Source organism: Denticeps clupeoides, chromosome 1 (assembly GCF_900700375.1).
Source record: "Denticeps clupeoides chromosome 1, fDenClu1.1, whole genome shotgun sequence".
Classification (NCBI taxonomy): Eukaryota; Metazoa; Chordata; class Actinopteri; order Clupeiformes; family Denticipitidae; genus Denticeps; species Denticeps clupeoides.
This window is the reverse complement of record NC_041707.1, coordinates 25018018-25036004: the sequence shown is the minus strand read 5'-3', so window position 1 is coordinate 25036004 and position 17987 is coordinate 25018018. Positions and strand designations below refer to the sequence as shown.

General features: G+C 41.2%; 1 protein-coding gene across 4 annotated transcripts in view; it reads left to right on the top strand.

Moving 5' to 3' along the window:
* Positions 1-3917, top strand: part of LOC114791874 (B-cell scaffold protein with ankyrin repeats-like) — a 50017-nt gene extending 46100 nt beyond the window's left edge. Inside the window, exons 10-16 of one of the 4 annotated variants that reach the window (XM_028982409.1) lie at positions 561-623; positions 776-957; positions 2259-2322; positions 2897-2926; positions 3369-3448; positions 3602-3640; positions 3710-3917. In XM_028982409.1, coding sequence (XP_028838242.1) covers positions 561-623; positions 776-957; positions 2259-2322; positions 2897-2926; positions 3369-3448; positions 3602-3634 — 452 coding nt within the window. In that variant the 3' untranslated portion in view covers positions 3635-3640; positions 3710-3917. The other 3 variants (XM_028982400.1, XM_028982418.1, XM_028982391.1) reach the window with 3 other exon arrangements.
* The last annotated feature ends 14070 nt before the right edge of the window (positions 3918-17987 follow it).

The window sequence follows — 17987 nt, the reverse complement described above, 5'->3', positions numbered from 1 at the left end:
ATCCAGGGAATGGCAAGATTCAGCCTACTGGCGATGTGGGTGGAAGGCCAGTCATCTAAACTGCTGGAAATTAGAGTGGAATTTCAAGACCAAACTGCACTGCACTGATTGCCAATACCAGGGGGCAAGTGGGAGCCTGTAATCTGCTTCATCATAGTAGAGCGATGGAGTGACTTGGAAATAGCACCGTGCTTAACATTAAAGCAAATAGGACGTCATCCAAAGTGCCCAGCATCCGCGGTCAATAGCATCAATGTATGTTGTCCATTCTCATTCGGTCTGCTTCCTTCATTGATTCTATCAGGACTTGTTGCTCTACCAGTCACTCTTGCTAATTAAGTTTCAGAGGTTGCATGTCTCGCTGTTAAGCCACTTGACTGAGATTAAAAGTTTTATCCGTGATTTCCATATGAATATGTTGAGTAGAGCAGATTTCTAAGTAAATACCACCACCCCCTGGTCTTAAAGTGAACTGCATGCACAAGTAACCAGTGTTGTATACATTGTATACATTTAAACAAAAAAATAATAATAAATAAAATATTATTATCTCTGCACAGTGTTCCAGAAGAAAAAAACTCAGCCTGATGCTGAAACTCTGTACTCTCTCCCCACAAAACAAGGTGGGTATGCCCGCTCAACACTAAACACATCGATACTGTGTACTGTACAGGTACCAAACGTCCTGCTGTCCATTTCTTTCTGAAAAAAATAGAAATGGATTTTATGTTTGCAAAGCCAGAATTACTTATGAAGTCTGTTTCTACCACAATAGCGCATGGGCAAAATAGCATCTCCCCCACATATGACACATTTGTGCCCAGCCAGCCACCAGGGCTGGAGCAGCTTATCGAGCTGCAGGAGAGGGTCAAACAGGGGTCACTGAGCATGGATGAGGCCCTGGATCACTTCAGCGACTGGCAGAGAGTCCAGAGGGGCTCAGATGCCCTCCAGGAGGTACTGTAGTACTCAGCTGTTTAAAACCTGTTATATCTGAGAATGCATTTTTTTTTTAGATTATACAAATAGGATGCACGATGATAGATGTTTAAAAAAACATTGATTAAAAATCCAGGAAAAGAAAAGACACATCAGCAAGTTTGCAGGTTTGCGTTGAATATTAAGCCTGAGTCTTTGTTGACAGGTTCTTATGATGTTAGAATACCTCCTCACTACTGACCCTTCTGGCATGTGGAGGCAGCAAACAAACACAACCCACAGGCTCCACCCCCGCCTGCCACCATCTTGTCCTCTCGCCCACATTCAATCCCACACATTTACTTATACAAGAACAGTACTGTTGAATATCGCTCAACATTATTCATGCACCCCCATCTGCCACAACATTAAATACACTGAAAGGTTAAGTGAATATTGTTGGTTAACTCATTACAGGGGGACCTGTCAAGGGAATATAACATCATAAAATACATATTATTTTAGTCATATTCAAAATTACCTCTGTATCTGAATGTTAAGATATTTTTTGCACCAAAACAGCCTAGACCTATCAAGGCATGGACAGATGTCTGAAGAATCTGGAGACCAAGTAAACACCAACTCAAACTTATTGCATTATGTTAAGCCTCGATGTACTGGGATGCAATCAGGGTATACTGTTTCTGTAAAGGGGTGACTTGTGCAGACCAGGAACATACTACAAGAGCTCCTGTTTTGGAGGTGTCATGACCTAGTTTTCTGGTTATTGCATTTTAGCCCTTCTTAAAGTATCTGAAATCCTTTCATTTATCAATTTTTAGCGTTCAACACATCAACTTGAGGATAAAATATTCAGTTGTTGTGCAAAATCACCCACTGCTTAGGTGCTTTTTGCAATTGTTTTGTTTAATGTTAAGCTTAATGTTTTATGTTTTAAGGTAAAGACATAAAAGTGTAATATTTGGTGATGTTTGCAATATTTGCATATTGGTAATCATTGTATACTTGCAATATTTGCAATACTGTGGTCTGTAGCAGTTGCCAAAGCATTTCACTGCATATCATACCATGTATGACTATGTATGTGACAAATAAAATTTGAATTTGAATTTGAGCTCTTCAAAGCTGCAAATGTCTGTTGTGATGACAGTATTTTACAATTTTGTTTTTCTTTTCAGTCATGATGAAAACATTGCATTTGTGCAAACTATTATACTAGCAAGTAGCCATTGTATTGCTGTTGTATTGTACATTTTTATTATAAATCAATGCTCACTGAGCCAGAGCCTTTACTGACTCAAGCCTTTACTGTCTTTTAGGAGAAACTGCGTCAGCTGAGGGCAAGCATCATGAGCAACCGACAAGATGACGACAGTGTCTATGGTAACATAATAAACAGCAACTCTACTGTTTGCCTGCAGAGCAAGCCATGTGCTGAGAGAACAAGTGGGCATCATGGTTTCATGGTCTGAGTGGAAGAAGAGGTCCTGACTGATGCCCTCTTCTGGCAAAGTCTGAAATTGAAAGTCACTTCACTTCCCCCACTTCACATGGGTCCATGTTTACTAAAGCTCGAACATAGCACTAAGGACAACAAAAAGTCAGAGAGACTTAGCTAAATTAACTCAAAAGTTTGTGTTATTTTTCCAGTGAAAATATTTTTTTTCCTCTTCCCATATATTCTGCCAGGCTATATGTTTGGGTTTCTATTGGCCATGCATCAAATGACTTATTCCCGGTAAAAACAAGTACCGTGTGCTGTCCAGACCTCAAGATGATGAATGGTTTCCAAAATAGAATCCCCATCAGCATTTATGGGACAGAGATGACAGGTCCCTTGGTCTGAGTTATTATGGAAGTGGTGTGAAAGTGACTTTGAGAAAAGCATGCTTTGAACATCAGAGGTTTTGGAGCTGCAGCATGCTCCATTCTAACTAGCCTCTCCTCTTTCTGCCAGATAAAATCAGCATCGTACATCACACACCCGGTAAGTGTTTAAGAACTTCTTTTGCACTCTCAGCTAAACTGTCTCATTGGGATTGTTTTCGTCTTGTTTCACTATTTTTTCCTGCCTTCTTCTGCGCCAATGCAACTTCTGAGCCCAGGGGGACCTGTTAACTAGGTGAGCAGTTTGCCCACAAGGGTACACGCTCCTCTGCAAGGCCATGTTTGTGATAAAGCAGCTGCTTTTCCTTTCAGGTGCCATATTGCTAAAACCTCTTTATGTTCCATCTTCCAAGGCTTTTCTCACATCTTCCTGAATTTTTGAAAATTATGTCTTGAACCAGCTGGTGAACCTGCATCAGAATGTAAAATATTTCTTCAGCTGCAGTAGCAAGGCTGTGATTGCAGAAATCTTTAAAGCAGAATGTCCCAAGCGTTACTGCTAGCCTGACAGAACTTTCCCTTGACTTCTGACCCCTGATCAGATGTTGCTGTGAAAGAATGCCGGATAGGGAGTCAGCCCATGGAGACAGATTTCTACAGCAAGCCCATTAAAGGACAGCATGTGAGTGTAGGCTGGTGTTATTCAACACTGTATTTTATCACTAGATACAGATAATTCATTATGACCTTGGACAGTATCCAAAAACAAACAATTCAATGTGAGAAAAAGCACACAACATACCAATATAACTGAAATGGAAAACATATTTTGCAGTCAAATTTTTTCTGGAAGGCAGACAAGCGTTAAGGAAAGGTGAGAATATTTACTATTATTTTCTCTTTTTTCATAGTTGTATTTACTGAACATTTCAATGTCTTCCAGGACCAAAGTGGATCTAAACTGAAGATAAAGCATTGATTTGAATAGTCCTGTAGCACTTTTCGTCTCATTTTACATACATTTCACATTAACTTAATATAAATAACTATTATTGTTTTCAGTGCATGATTTAAGAGCATTTTAGTATACATTTTTCATACTGGTTTCAAAATACTGATGCAAAACTGAATAAAATTGTGGAATCCTTGAATGTCAATGTTTTCATTTAAAGACATTTTTGATGACATTTTAACCATATTTACACAAATACAATATCATACATAATCAGCAGTTTCACTTTTTCCATTTCTCTCTGTGTTCTCAAGGTGGTGCTCTAATACCAAACTTGATGACTAAAATTCTGAGCATTTATCCAATTTGACAATTCCCTGCACCCTTGATCGACAAACTAGGCTGTCACATGCATTTTTCCCCACTGGTGGCTCTGTGCCATACGGACTACTGATTATATGTGAACGCACAAATGAGGGCCTCAAAAACGGACAGTCTGGAGAGGGAGTTTATTCTGATGCATTCAGTATTGAACCAGGGGAGTTGGCCCTAATGCTCCGCTAAGATGCGAGGCAGAAAACATCCTACCCAGAGAGAAAAGGGAGGGAAAATCCCTGCCACCAACCCAGCGTGCTGCCAACCAAGCAGCTGGGCACACACACGGTGCATTTGCATGATCAATCATGCTCTTTGTGAATAATATGTATTAAACCCCGTGCCCGTTTCGAAGTGCCAGTTAGCCTTTGGAGATGATCCGGCTCCAGAACCCAGTGGCATTTGCAGCGTATGTTTGTCTGTCACCTGCTGTGAGACGTAACCACTCAGGAGAGTGGGCTTCCTGATCCAAACCGAGGAGACAGGCCACAAGCTTAAGCCACCCCCCTCCCCAAAGACATAAGCAGCATTGTGCCACACCCAGGCATGAAAGATGCCCCACTTAGAGGAAGAGGATGGCAGCTTGGGTTGACTCCTATGGCCTTATCAACAGCCTCCATCTTGCAGGGGATGAGACCATGATAGATCTCAATCTGAACACATCAAAGGAGTCACTGCCAAACCAGTCACCTCTACTCCATTCATTTATGTATTTATTTTTAGAAATTGTGGAAAAGTTCTCTAGGCTACAGACCACTGCTATTTCTCTCCTCATCAAGCTGCAGAAGTGTTGATAAAACCACACAAAAAGGATTAGCACTTTCCCTAAGTATGCAGCTTTGTGAGATAGAGTGAGGATCAGACGTTGTTGAAAATAACATTGATAAAGATCTTCCCCAACACACAGCCTCGCAATCAATAAATGGAAAAACAAATGCCACAGAAGGAAAATTTTATTCCGTGATCTTTCTCCTTTCAAAGTAAAAACTAAATGTCTTCTGTGTTGCACCCTGTTCCTGAACAGCATTAGTCCAAATCAGAATCAGAAATGGCCTATTCATGATGGAGGAAACAGGTATTTGGAGTGATGTTTTTTTTTCTTACCTCAACCCCCCTCCTCTGGGTTCTTCTCCAGGCCCCAGGATTAAGGCGCAGCTGCTCCCCCTGTGTACCCCCTGATAAAAATCTTGCAATTTCACAGTCAGTGGCATTCTTTCATCCCATAATCCCCACGATGTATACAGTATACATGAACCTCACCAGGAAACAGACTAGACCTCTTCAGTTCACCTCCGGTCCATAAGTGAGCCTTTGATATGTGGATCCTGATGTAGAGAACTCTGTAATAAACAGAATACGAACCATCAGGCCTTGCGTTTATCTGTATTTGGCCTCACTTTTCTGTCTAGCACTGCCGCCCAAGAATTAAGTGTCACACAATTCAGAATGTGTGTGTGTGTGTGTGTGTGTGTGTATGTGCATGTACATTACGGGTTTACATAATATTAAAAGTTAAATCATTATTGCTTTTTTCATGGGGGAAGGGGGGGGTAGGAATTAACCAAATCTTGATGTACAGTGAAGGGTAAATGCCCGCATGTTGATTTAAAATGAATTGTGCTCTGGAAAATGCAGACCTGCAGACCTGATGTGTGTATGGCTCAACACTGATTTGACTGTTGTTGATGGCACAAGAGGCTACTGTGTGAAGGACAAAGCCCGGCATGACTACCATTCACAATATGAGGGCATTTAAGAATTTACATCCCTCACTGTAACTAGTAAACCATCTACAATATAGGAAATAGAGGAACAAAAGTATGCAAGAAAGTGTTGAAGGTATTTAGAATGTTTTCTTAAATGGTGAAATGTCACGTGCCTTTTCCATGCCATTTCCATGGATAGTTTTGTGTAACTTTTATTTGCCATATAACTCTTCTGAAAACTTGGTATACTGTCCCAGTATACATGTACATGAGGGGATTTGATGACTGATTTATGTCAAATTATTACATCACAAAACAGTGGACAAACAATAGACATTTAGTTGCCAACAATCTGATAAAATAACCAGTGCTGAACTGGACAGCTTTAAAGTTCTCGTATGCTCTTCACTTTGCAAATGAAATTACGCAGTCATTCCTTTGTCGTTTCAGTGTTATCCCAGGGAAGAAAGCCTAGAGAGGTATCTGAAGGCCATGAACAGGAACTCAATATTATCTGGGTGTGATTTAATAATGTAATGTAAACATACTGATTGTTAGTCTATCTGCTTTTTCCATTATGGGATTATGAGGCTGTTTTATATTCAAAATTCCTGTGGTCTAAACTATTGTGATCTTAGGGTTAAAATATTTGGTTTCCTTGTCATTCGAGACACCTTTGCTAACTTTTGCTTTGGCCTTCTCTTTAAAGCAAAAAGGCCAGGGAAAATGTGGATTAAGGCAATAGACTGAAAGGGCAAAATAAACATGGCATCAATCAGGAATAAAAGGAGAGGAAATAAAATTCACTGAACAAACATGGCTGTGCTGAATGTTCTCTGTGAGACACAGTGAACCTCTGTTTGTTCTGAATGAGACCTGAACACACAGCCCCAGCAGGATACATCTGTCCTTTCAGCTTGTTATATTTACAGAGCTGCCTATGGGAAACAATATTTGCTCAAGGCGCCTGTACCTAAAATGCAACTAAATCCTTCCAACCTAACACGACCCGAAGCCTTTCACCCCAAGCTCAGTTTATACATGCATGCTAAATCAAAAGGAGGACAATCTTTTCCAACACACACGGCTGCCTTGGGTCAAAAGCCTTCAAGCAGGAGGGCGTGGCTCAGCAGCTTCCATGCAGAACCAGAGATCACTGGATCCAGTGAACTGTATCAGTGTCAAAATGATTCCTGAGCTATACAGAATGCATTCCTACAAACACGTTACAATGCCAGATATGGCACAGCTGGGTGAGAAGTCACAGTCTCTTATACTCACCTTCAAAACAGCTGGAGAATGAAAGAAAACATGGCAGCAATATGCCAGCACTGATGGAACCCTAATCCGTTCTCCAGAGGATGCTGCCCTAAACTCACATCTCAGTCAGCTCACCTTGGTTTGTGGACATGTCAGGGCAAAGGAGACAGTGGGATTACCCTCCAGCGCTTCCCTTTCACAGGGTCACCGGTTCCCCACCAGGCCCCCAGCAGAGCCTTTCAAGGCTGATATCTCCAGCAGCACAGCACCCTGAGTCTCTCCGCCATGCAGCAGTAAGACATCTGGCGAAAAGGGCACAGGTACAGGGGTCATGTGACCCAGCACTGCCCCTCTCTGACTGATCCAGGGCCAAATGAGGCCCCAAGAGGACCGTTTTGCCCCTCCATCTCCGGGTAGTGGGATGAGGCTGATGGGGCGGTACAGAGGCTGGCCCCCTCTTCAGGGCTTTGGGCAGATTAGCGCTTCTCCTCCTATGTCGAAATCTGCTGTGAGTTACCGCCCATGCGTGGCCAAGCTGTCAAGATTGTAGGGGCCTTGTGGGGTGCTGGGAAGAACCACAGCCACCGGCGTGCATTAATTCCTCCACAGGTCAATTCAACTGGGCCAGTAGGCCATACAAAAAATCATGAAGGTCAGCACCATATCACTTAAGATTGCGGGAAAAAAATATAAACCCACAGCCATCTTTTGCAAAGTGTTACCCTCAACAGACAACCCTCACCCTCCTTAGAGCCTTTCTGAAGACATGCAGAACTGAAAATTAAATTGTGACTCCATACAGACATACCTCTGAATGCCATTCGGCCTCTACATCTAATACAAAATGCAGCAGCATGACTGGATTTTAACCTGATGCTTGCCTACAATGCCAAAAATGGGGTGGCACCATCCTACCTCAGAGCCCTTATTATGCCTCACACTGCACCTTGCATTCTCCATCCCTGCTGTACTGCTCTTCTGGCCCCTGAACCACTGAAGGTACGAGGAAGACACTCATCTAGACTCTTCTCGTTGTTGGCCCCTCGTGGTGGAATAAACTTCCCATCAAGCTCAGAACAGTACAGTGACTGCGTATTTTTTCAAATGGCAGCTTAAGACCTTCCTCTTTAGAGAATACTTAGACTAACTTGTAACTTTCTGACTTATGCAAGACTAACATCAACATAGTGAAATAAAATAATTGTATTCATGGTTTGAGTTTAGTAAACCAGAACTCTTTACTTCATTGATGGTAACATAAAAAAACGTTGTAAGTCGCTCTGGACAAGGGTGTCTGCCAAATGTCATGAATGTAAATGTACAGGCATATTGCATTTGCAAACTGTGACCCACTCTTAAACATGAATCTATACACACTCTCTGATGTGAAGAATAATCTAAGTGTATTTAATTTCATTCTACATCTGGTATATCACAACCGTCATTAAGTTTAGTAATACCTGTTGTTTGGGAGAACAGACCAACACCAAAAGGCAGTTTGCAGCAATGACCCATTTGTATTTGGAGAAATTGAGTGTACTCACATTGCTATAAGGGCTCCATATGAAAACAAATTTATTTTACGTAAATGCAAAACATGCATTCTATAAATGTGCAAGTTACATGTGACACTTACCCCCTTTTAAAGCCCCCAGAGCCAGAGGAAAATTGCTTTAATGATACTCACAATCATGCCGTTGTGGAGCGTGTGATCGGCCTGCTGAAACACTGATGCCGATGTTTCGACGCATCAGGTGGCCAGCTGTTATACCACCCCCCAAAAGTGTGCTGAATTATGAATTTCCAAAGGTGTCAGCTCTAATGTGCCCTCACCGCCTCCGGTAGCAGATATGCTCTATTGATACATTTTAATTCTTGTTTCTCCTGTTTGCAGCGCTCACTTCTTTCACAACAAAAGTTACATCAAGCACATCTATTTCAGCATCAGAAAAAAATTCTCTTCTTTTCCCTTCGTTTGCATGATGCAGTTTTTTTTCAGGTTTAAATTGGAGGCTTACATATTCATTAGGTGATTTGCACTCACCATTTATGGTTAAAGGGGGCGTGCAGAGGGCAGAATATGCGTAAAATGAATGTGCGAACAATCCCAAGTAGAATGCGGTTTATAAAGCTTATATTGCATGCAGGAATATGTGTGCATGTGCATGTTTTCATAAATCTTGTTTGCACCAATACTTTTTGTCTTTTAAATGCACATACACATTTAGTATGAGTTTATATGCAAAGTTTATACACAAGACCCAAGAACAGCTTGAAAAAAGGCATCTTATAATAATGGGTCCAAATTACTATTTGCGAGGGCAACAATGATACATCAATGGTACTTACTTAGGACAATCTTATTGGAGTGTTAATCATGATGTCTGTGTATGTATTGCAAGATAGGTCATTTCAGATAGTTGCTTGACATGATCAGTCTGAAAAAATGTACAGCATGTAGACTTTAAAAACTGGAATCTGACAAACATTATATTGTGAATGAATGGTTTTGAAGTCTACTTGGACCTTCAAATCAGTGTCGGACAAAAACACAAAGCTACTTAAGCTACTTAAGTAGTATAAACAACTACATTTACTTAATAACTGCCCCAAATCCATGTAAAATTTCTTTTGGCTAAATGAAAATCAATGCTGAATGCATGTACATGACTAACTCTGCCCTCATCAAACATTAGTTAAATGCTCTTTCGAACATAGTAAATGATGATCACAAAGACTCTTTGGTGCTATGCAGTAAGCATGCTAGTGTCAAGTTCATCCTCAGGATTTACACAAATAAATAGAGAAAACAAGAAAGAAATGTTTGCACATATGACATATTGGTGGGTGTAGGGTTAATTCACCCAGAATGAGCTCAGGCTCAATTTTAAACAAGGTTTCTAAAATATCCATGAACCATCATGCTCTGGGTCACAGAAATACATTTACATTTAAGGAATTTGGCAGCATGCTTACAATGTGCTTTCAACATGCTTACAACGTGCTTTCAAGTTACCATCGATGATCAGTTCAGGTTCATTAGGACCCCCACGATGAATACAATTTTTTTATTCACTCTGTTGTAGTTTCTATACATAGGTTAGACAATAAGAAGGTTACAAGTTAGTCTAAATATTCTCTAAAGAGGAAGGTCTTGAGCTGACTTTTGAAAATGCTCATTGAGTGAGCTGATCTGACCTCAAGGTGAAGTTCATTCCACCACCAAGGGGCAAAGACAGAGAAGATGAATGTCTTCCTTTTACCTTTAGCGATGGAGGGACCAGGTGAGCAGTACTGGAGGCTCAGAGTATACAAGGTGCAGTGCGAGGTGTTCTAATGGCTGAGAGGTAGGATGGTGCTACTCCATGCGATGTTTGGCTTTGTAGGACAGCATCAGTATTTTGAATCTGATGCGCGCAGCTACTGGGAACCAGTGAAGGGAACGTAGCAGAGGGGTGGTTTGGAAGAATTTCGGAAGGTTAAAGATCAGTCGTGCTGCTGCATTTTGTATGAGTTGTAGAGGTCGAATGGAATATAGAGGTAGACCAGCTAGAAGGGAGCTACAGTACTCCAGTCGTGAGATTACTAAGGACTGAACCAGTAGCTGGGTGGCCTGTGTTGACAAATAAGGACGGATCCGTCTGATATTGTAGAGAAGGAATCTACATGAGCGGGAAAGGTTGCTGATGTGAGTCGAGAAGGAGAGTTGGTTGTCTATTGTTACTCCAAGGTTGCGGGCTGTTGTATAGGAGAGAGCTGTGAGTTGTCCAGGTAAATAGCAGGTAAATAGAGGACCTAGCCCTGAGCCTTGAGGGACACCAGTGGAGAGTCTACGTGAGGTAGAGGTGGATCCTTTCCAAGTCACTTGGTAAGATCGCTCATCAAGGTAGGAAGCAAACCACTGCCATGCTGAGCCCTGAATTCCAAGCCTCTTCAGGATTTACAGGAGAGTCTTGTGGTTAACTGTGTCAAATGCTGCAGAGAGGTCAATATGAATAAGAACCGATGACAGTTTTGCCAATCTGGCTGCATGTAGCTGCCAGAAAAGAGTCTCACTAGAATGGGCTGTTCTGAAGCCAGACGGGTTAGGATCCAGGAGGTTGTTCTGTGACCGATGATATGATAGCTGATTTTTTCAATCTTCCCTGTGAAGAAGTTAGCAAAATAATCAGCAGTTATGGAAGATGGGGTAGGGGGATTTGGAGGGATGAGTAGAGATAAGAATATGTTGTGGAGTTTTTGAGGGTTGTGGGCAGAGGCTTCAAGTTTTGCCTTATAGAAAGACGTTTTAGCAGTAGTGAGGTTAGGGGAAATCTTGAAAAGAAGATAATGCAGTAGGTCTAAGCCAAGCTGTGATTTCTTGTATTTTCTCTCTGCTGCTCGAAGTACTCTTCGGGGAGAAGTCTTTTTGGGTTCAGAAGATAGAGGACAAAGATGATCCATGGAAAGGGAAAGTGAGGTGAGGAAAGAGTTAGTGTCTCTCTCTAGTGGTAAAGAGAAGAATGAGTCAGAGCTTGGGAGATGTGAAAGAATGCAGGAAGATACAGATGAAGGTGAGAAAGTGTGAAGGTTGTGTCAAGGTCTCTGGATATCCAGGTCTCTGTTAGTGCCAGGAAGTCTAGGGAGTAGTGAGGCCAGAGATAAAGTCAGCTTTTTGTAACAAATTGCTGCAAATTGTTTGAGAAGTAGATGACAGGGTGGGGTAGATGAAGTGAAGTGATTGTCACATGTGATACACAGCAGCACAGCAGACGATGCACACAGTGAAATTTGTCCTCTGCATTTAACCCATCACCCTGAGTGAGTAGTGGGCAGCCATGACAGGCGCCCGGGGAGCAGTGTGTGGGGACGGTGCTTTGCAGGTGCAGGGGACGGCACCTTGGCAGATCGGGATTCGAACCGGCAACCTTCTGTTTACGGGGGAGCTTCCTTAACCACTAGGCCACCACTGCCCCGTTGCCGTTAAAGCCATGGTGAGCAGTGTGGGAACAGAAACATTGCTCCTCACTACCTCAGCGGTGACCTGGCTCGGGATTCGAACCCACAACCCACAACCCACAACCTTCTGCTTCCTCAAAGGGTTCGCTTCCTTTGCCGCTAGACCACAGCTGCCCACATGAGATGAGGTTGTTGGTAACAGAACCTCTGCAGCATGAGTAACTTGAAAGCACGTTGTAAGTCGCTCTGGATAAGGGCGTCTGCCAAATGCTGTAAATGTAAATGTAATGTATGTTTTCCTAAGCCTGTAAGAGATTTCAGAAGAGGTTTCAGACACATTGTTGCTGTGAAATAAAAGGTTAAATGGAAAAGGAGGATTAAGGTAAGGTGCAAGGTTTGGCTTGGCAGCTGTTGCTTTATACGACATCACTTGGTGAGGTTAAATCCTCAAGTCCTGCCCCCTAATTTACACCTCAGGGGAACCAGAAACTATCACCGATTGACCACCTGAGTAAGATAGTGATGACAACACTTGCTGCTGCTGTTGCTACCGTTCAATACACACCACACAATTGACAGTCCTACAACTGAGCTTACAAACAGATAGTAAATAAAGTCTAGATCCTACCTTTCCAGAAGAGACAAATACAAAGAAATAATTACACACTAACAACAGGGTAGCAAGATACAGATATCTACCAAGTGGTTCTTTCTTTTTTTATATATTTATGTAAATCTTGATGAAGCCTTTAGCTTTACACTTGTGAACAAGCCACAAATGTAGCACCAGTTTTTAAACAATGCCTGTTGTAAAAGGTTTCTAGAGAAGCAAATCTGTCCAAGAATACCCGCAACTTTGAGAGTTTCTGGTTTCCTCAGCAACAAATAGAATAATTGCTGCACCACATGTGCACCCAACATGAAGACTCCTTTCATTTGTCTTTGTACTCAATGGTAGGCAATAGGCAGAAATGCATTGTCCTCAAGGCCTCAAAGGGTTTCTGAAACCCAATTTGTTCTTATGCTTTCTTTTACAGGCAAATATCTATAAATATGTAAAGTGCAGCGCTATATATGTTATGTTTCTGGCTGCCTCTCTGCACTCAGGGTTCTGTGGTTTCCTAACTGGATCTTTGATTAATTGTTGATTGATTTTAATGTAAGTATAAATGTTTCATGCCGTGTCCAACTCTTGTTCGTTCGTCCATCATTCCACCCTTGGGTCATGTTTTGTGTTTTAGTCTTTGTGTGGGCCCACATGCCATGTTTATTTATTAAACTCTGTTGTGCTGAGTTGGGAATATGTGCCCTCTGTTCTCTCTCACATATTTGTGACAATTTTATATAAAAAATGTACTACTTAATTTATAGACAGAAATAGAAACAAAATTTTATTTGGGGATCCATTTAAATAATTTCCACCAGTCAGATGCAGATGAGAGGTCCCTGATTCTGACTGAAACAGGTGAATCAGCCTCTGCCAGGTGCCAGGGTGCAAGGCAGGGAGCCAATCAGAGGCAATTGTTGTGGCTGGACAACAGCCATCTCTTTATTAAAACCTCTGGTCACGTTTGTAGCTGCCTATATCTAGGAGAAAAAAAAGATTTGTTCTATTATAACGATTAATTTGAGTTCTAATATTTTGCAATTATCTTAAATAAATGAAATATTAATAGAAAATATGAATATATTGTAAACTGTTCAGATAGATGGATAATTTAAATAAATTATTTGATTTAATTATTGGATTTTAACTTTAATTATTGGATTTTTTTCCATTTTGCAAACAGAGGCATTTCATGTCCCTGGGCACAGGCGGATCCACTCTGGCTTTGATGAGATCAGCTTTCCAGGGAGCTGAGGGAACCTCACTTGGAGCCAAGAACACCGCAATTTCCGCCACGCTCCATATGTGAAATATTATTAATGGTGATTCATTTACTTAGGAGTCTCTGCCAATAGTCCATGTTACAAAAAAAGTAAAGGAAAAATTCTCCCATGTTGATGTTTTTACACCCACCCCTCCACCAGCTTCCACAGTTACCAAGGCAACCCCAAATCAGAATGGACGGCTGAGGCTTCTTGCCCGTGAATTTGGCGCATGAGGCAGGAGAGGCGCAGGTGGAGCGCATATGGAACAATAGCCCCCTGGAAAACAGAAAAAATGCCCATCTGGGTGTGCCAGCGGCACCCATTTTAATCACACTGTTGCCACGGTGCTCTCTGATGGAGATGTTGCGCTAAAAATCAGAGCAGCGGAGAGAGCAGAGGCTGCTGGGAGCAGGCCAGGTCTGAATTCTGCCAACCAAGATGGATAGATGATGGAGGGGGATTTATTTGGGGTGGGGGGACTCCAATCACAAACCAGTCAGGGGATTGTTGCGTACAATTAATCCAGTTCAAAATGAAAAAAAAAAAAAAGTGGATTTGAGGATATAGATTTGAAATCTTCAACCCTGTTCCTAAATGTGTACATGCCTATGTTTAGCCAACATTATTTATCTACAGATACATTGCTTTGTGAAGTAATAAAAGTAGTCATTTAAATGCATCTGATCTATCAATGCAGATTTAAACAAAGTAGTTATCAAACTTTAACTAAAACACAAAAGCCAACAAAGGCATTGATTCCAGCTCATTTAAATCTCTCAAAGCCCATCCTGGTTTTGATGTAACCATACCATTTTTACTCCACCCGACTCCATTACATGCAAATGATCCCCCACTGCATATAAATAAATAAAGAAAAAGAATCAAATAGGTCTGAGATTGTGTAGGACTAACAATTGTTTGGTGTATATCAAAGATAGATTGTGTTTTGTGGTCAATCAGTGGTAGTTTTGGATTCCCCTGAGGTGTGAATTGAGGGGCAGGGCTTAGTGATTTATAATGAAGATGGAGTCATACCAGGATTCAGAGTGCTTCTAGGCCATCTTTGTATTGGTCTCTTCTTGAAATGTAGGAATTTAGACATTGTTTACTGTCTGTTTATAAGCTCAGCTGCGGGATTGTGTAGAACAAACAATTGTATGGTGTATATTCAAGGTAGGTTGAGTTTTGTGCAATATTATCAAGTGTTGTGCTATCATTAGCTTACTCAGGTGGTAAATCAGTGGTACTTTTGGGTTCCTCTGAGGAGTGAATTAAGGTGCAGGGTTTAGTGATTTATACTGAAGGTCGCTTGCTAAACAGATGGTGAAGCAGCCTTTTCTTACAAACTTTTTACCTTCTCTTCATCTTCCATTTTCAAGTCATTCCTTTTACCAAACTGTTATTATGTGTCTAAAACCTATACTAGTAACCACCCCTTCAAGCTTCGGAAAGCTTATTTTTGAATACAGTCCTGTTTACCTGAAGAGACTTGGAATTTTTGGCTATGCATTGCAGTGGTTTGCTTCCTACCTTTATGAGCGGTCTTACCAAATGACTTGGATAGGATCCACGGCTACTTCATGCAAATTCTCCACTGGCATCCCTCCCTGTACATGCCACTTCCAAAATATCTGCATGTCTGACATTCCATTTTGGATGACAGACCTTCATCTAAAACTCAATCCCACCAAAACCAAACTAATATTCATTCCAGCAGATTCTTCACCACATCAGGATCTATAGACAACCAACTCTTCTTGACTCACATCACCCATATTTCCCGCTCATGTAGATTGTTTCTCTACAATATCAGACGGATCCGCCCTTATCTTTCAACGCAGGCCACCCAGAACCTTGTTCAGTCCCTAGTAATCTCATGACTGTATTACTGTAACTTCTAGCTGGTCTACCTCTGAGTGCCATCCAACCTCTACAACTAATACAGGTCCCTCCACCTCTGAAGGTACAAGGAAGACACTCATCTAGACTCTTCTGTCTTGAAGATACACCCCATGTTCATAGAGAACATATTTCTCTGTGATTCAGAAGGTTTAAATTATTGGCCTGTATAAAACAATTAAAATAATGAAAAAAAAAATGGGTTGTCAAACATGAGCTGAGCAAAGTACCATCCCCTGGGTGCCTGTCATGGCCCACTGCTCCCTCAAGGGATGGGTTAAATGCAGAGACTGGGTGCTGTGCTTTGGGATATCACATGTGACAACTAATCACTTTTACTATCACTTTAGTCATTGACAAAACAATGTGGTTGGAACACAATGTTAAGTGTTTGGTTGAAGTCAAGTCATACAAATTACATTTGAAGTATGTTAAAGATCCTTTCTGGACAGTGCACCCACAGTACAAGCCTTTGAAAGCAGTGTAATCATAAAGAGCTTTAGTTGGTCGGGTTTGAGATCAGCAACATTAATGTGGCAAAAAATGTCATCTGGCAACCCAAATAAGCTGAATGACCATGCTTTTCATCTGTTTTCTTCTTTCTTGATTTGCACACTTCAAAAGGATGATGCCAGGATTCATTAGGCTTGCATAGTAAAAGAAGAAAAACATTTGGATAGAATCCTAAATATCATGCCATCCAATATGAATTAGGGTCTACACACAGAGGGTATTCAAGAAAAACTGTCCGTCAATGAGCAGAGTGAAACCATCATAACCATATGAGAACCATCATAACTGCTGAATCACTAAGCTTCCTCCTCACATCAAAACACTATTTACATCCCTTTAGCCATTGTAGCACAGTGAGCGCATTGTATGGACTCTTATTAAGATGGCATGCATGTTTTATTGATTTTAAGAAAGCATTGGGGTGAGGGCAGTGGCTGAAAGTGCCCAAGAGACATGCTTATCTTTAAGTAAGAAAAAGAACAGGATTTTAAAAAAGAGCTTATTAAGGGTCCTCAGCGTATAATGTAGCGTTGGTCTAGGATGTGCCTCCGAATTTTTGTCCGTGTTTCAACCTGCAGCTGGGGCCCAGCTGTGCAGATCCTTAAACCAACAGGGGAGGCAAGCTCTGACTGAACCAGCTCACACTGGAAGTGTGACTAACATACAAAAAAAAAACACCCAACCCCTTCCCAATTCTTTCTTTTCTTAACCTCCCTGGTCTCCTTCTCTCAGGGAGGCTGGTTATACAGCCAGTAAAAGATCATTTATCTTGATGCTGACAGATAGTAAACATATCTACCCACATTTTATTTTTCTATGCAGACACATGCTGTTGAATGTTCCGGAACTGTGAAGGGAAAATGATTTTTGATGTCAACGTTTGACTTTTGAAATCCCCCCAAAAAACATGAAATGATCAGCCACAACATTTAAAACACCCACATGTGAAATGAGCAACATTGTTTTTCTTGTTTAAAGGAGTGACATGGAAAACTGGAAAATTGCTTAAGGATCTCAAATACTTTCATTAAGACTAAATTGAAGACTGAGTCAAAGCACCGTCACATTGGCAGATTATGTACAGTGTTCTCAGTATGTTGTGGTAAGTAGCTAGCAAATATGAAAGGTCACCTGATATGGTGATGTTCTAATGATGTTCTATGAGAAGCTGATGAGCCAATAGAGGCATTGTGATTCTCTGGCCATACTCCACATTCAGCCAGAAAAACTTGTTCCCTACATTTATGTGTACACCATTAGGTAAAGACTGGTGCAGACCCCATCCACTCTTCACCGTGATAATATCTCATATTTCAGGACATTCAGTATGTATTAATAGATCTCACAGTTAATAGTAAAATACCACATTAAACTTAATACCACATTTAAACTTAAATACTATTGTAATTTCCTGGTCAATAAAATAAATATTAATATAATAAAACTTAAGAGAAAAGCTGACTTTTAAGCAGTCTTTTAAACTGGAAGTCAAATTTTCTGTTGCTGATGTCAATCAGTCTTTTCATCTTGTGCTGCCTCATACTGTCAAACATTATTCATCACATAATGTTGTGTTGGGCAGAGCCCCAAACCCCCACAAGTTTATCCAGCAGCTGTACTCCATTACACTGGGAGAGTGCTAACACCTGAAACTGCGTCTGCTCTCTGCTGTCACCAGTGACCAACGCTGAAGTGCTGAAAACGCC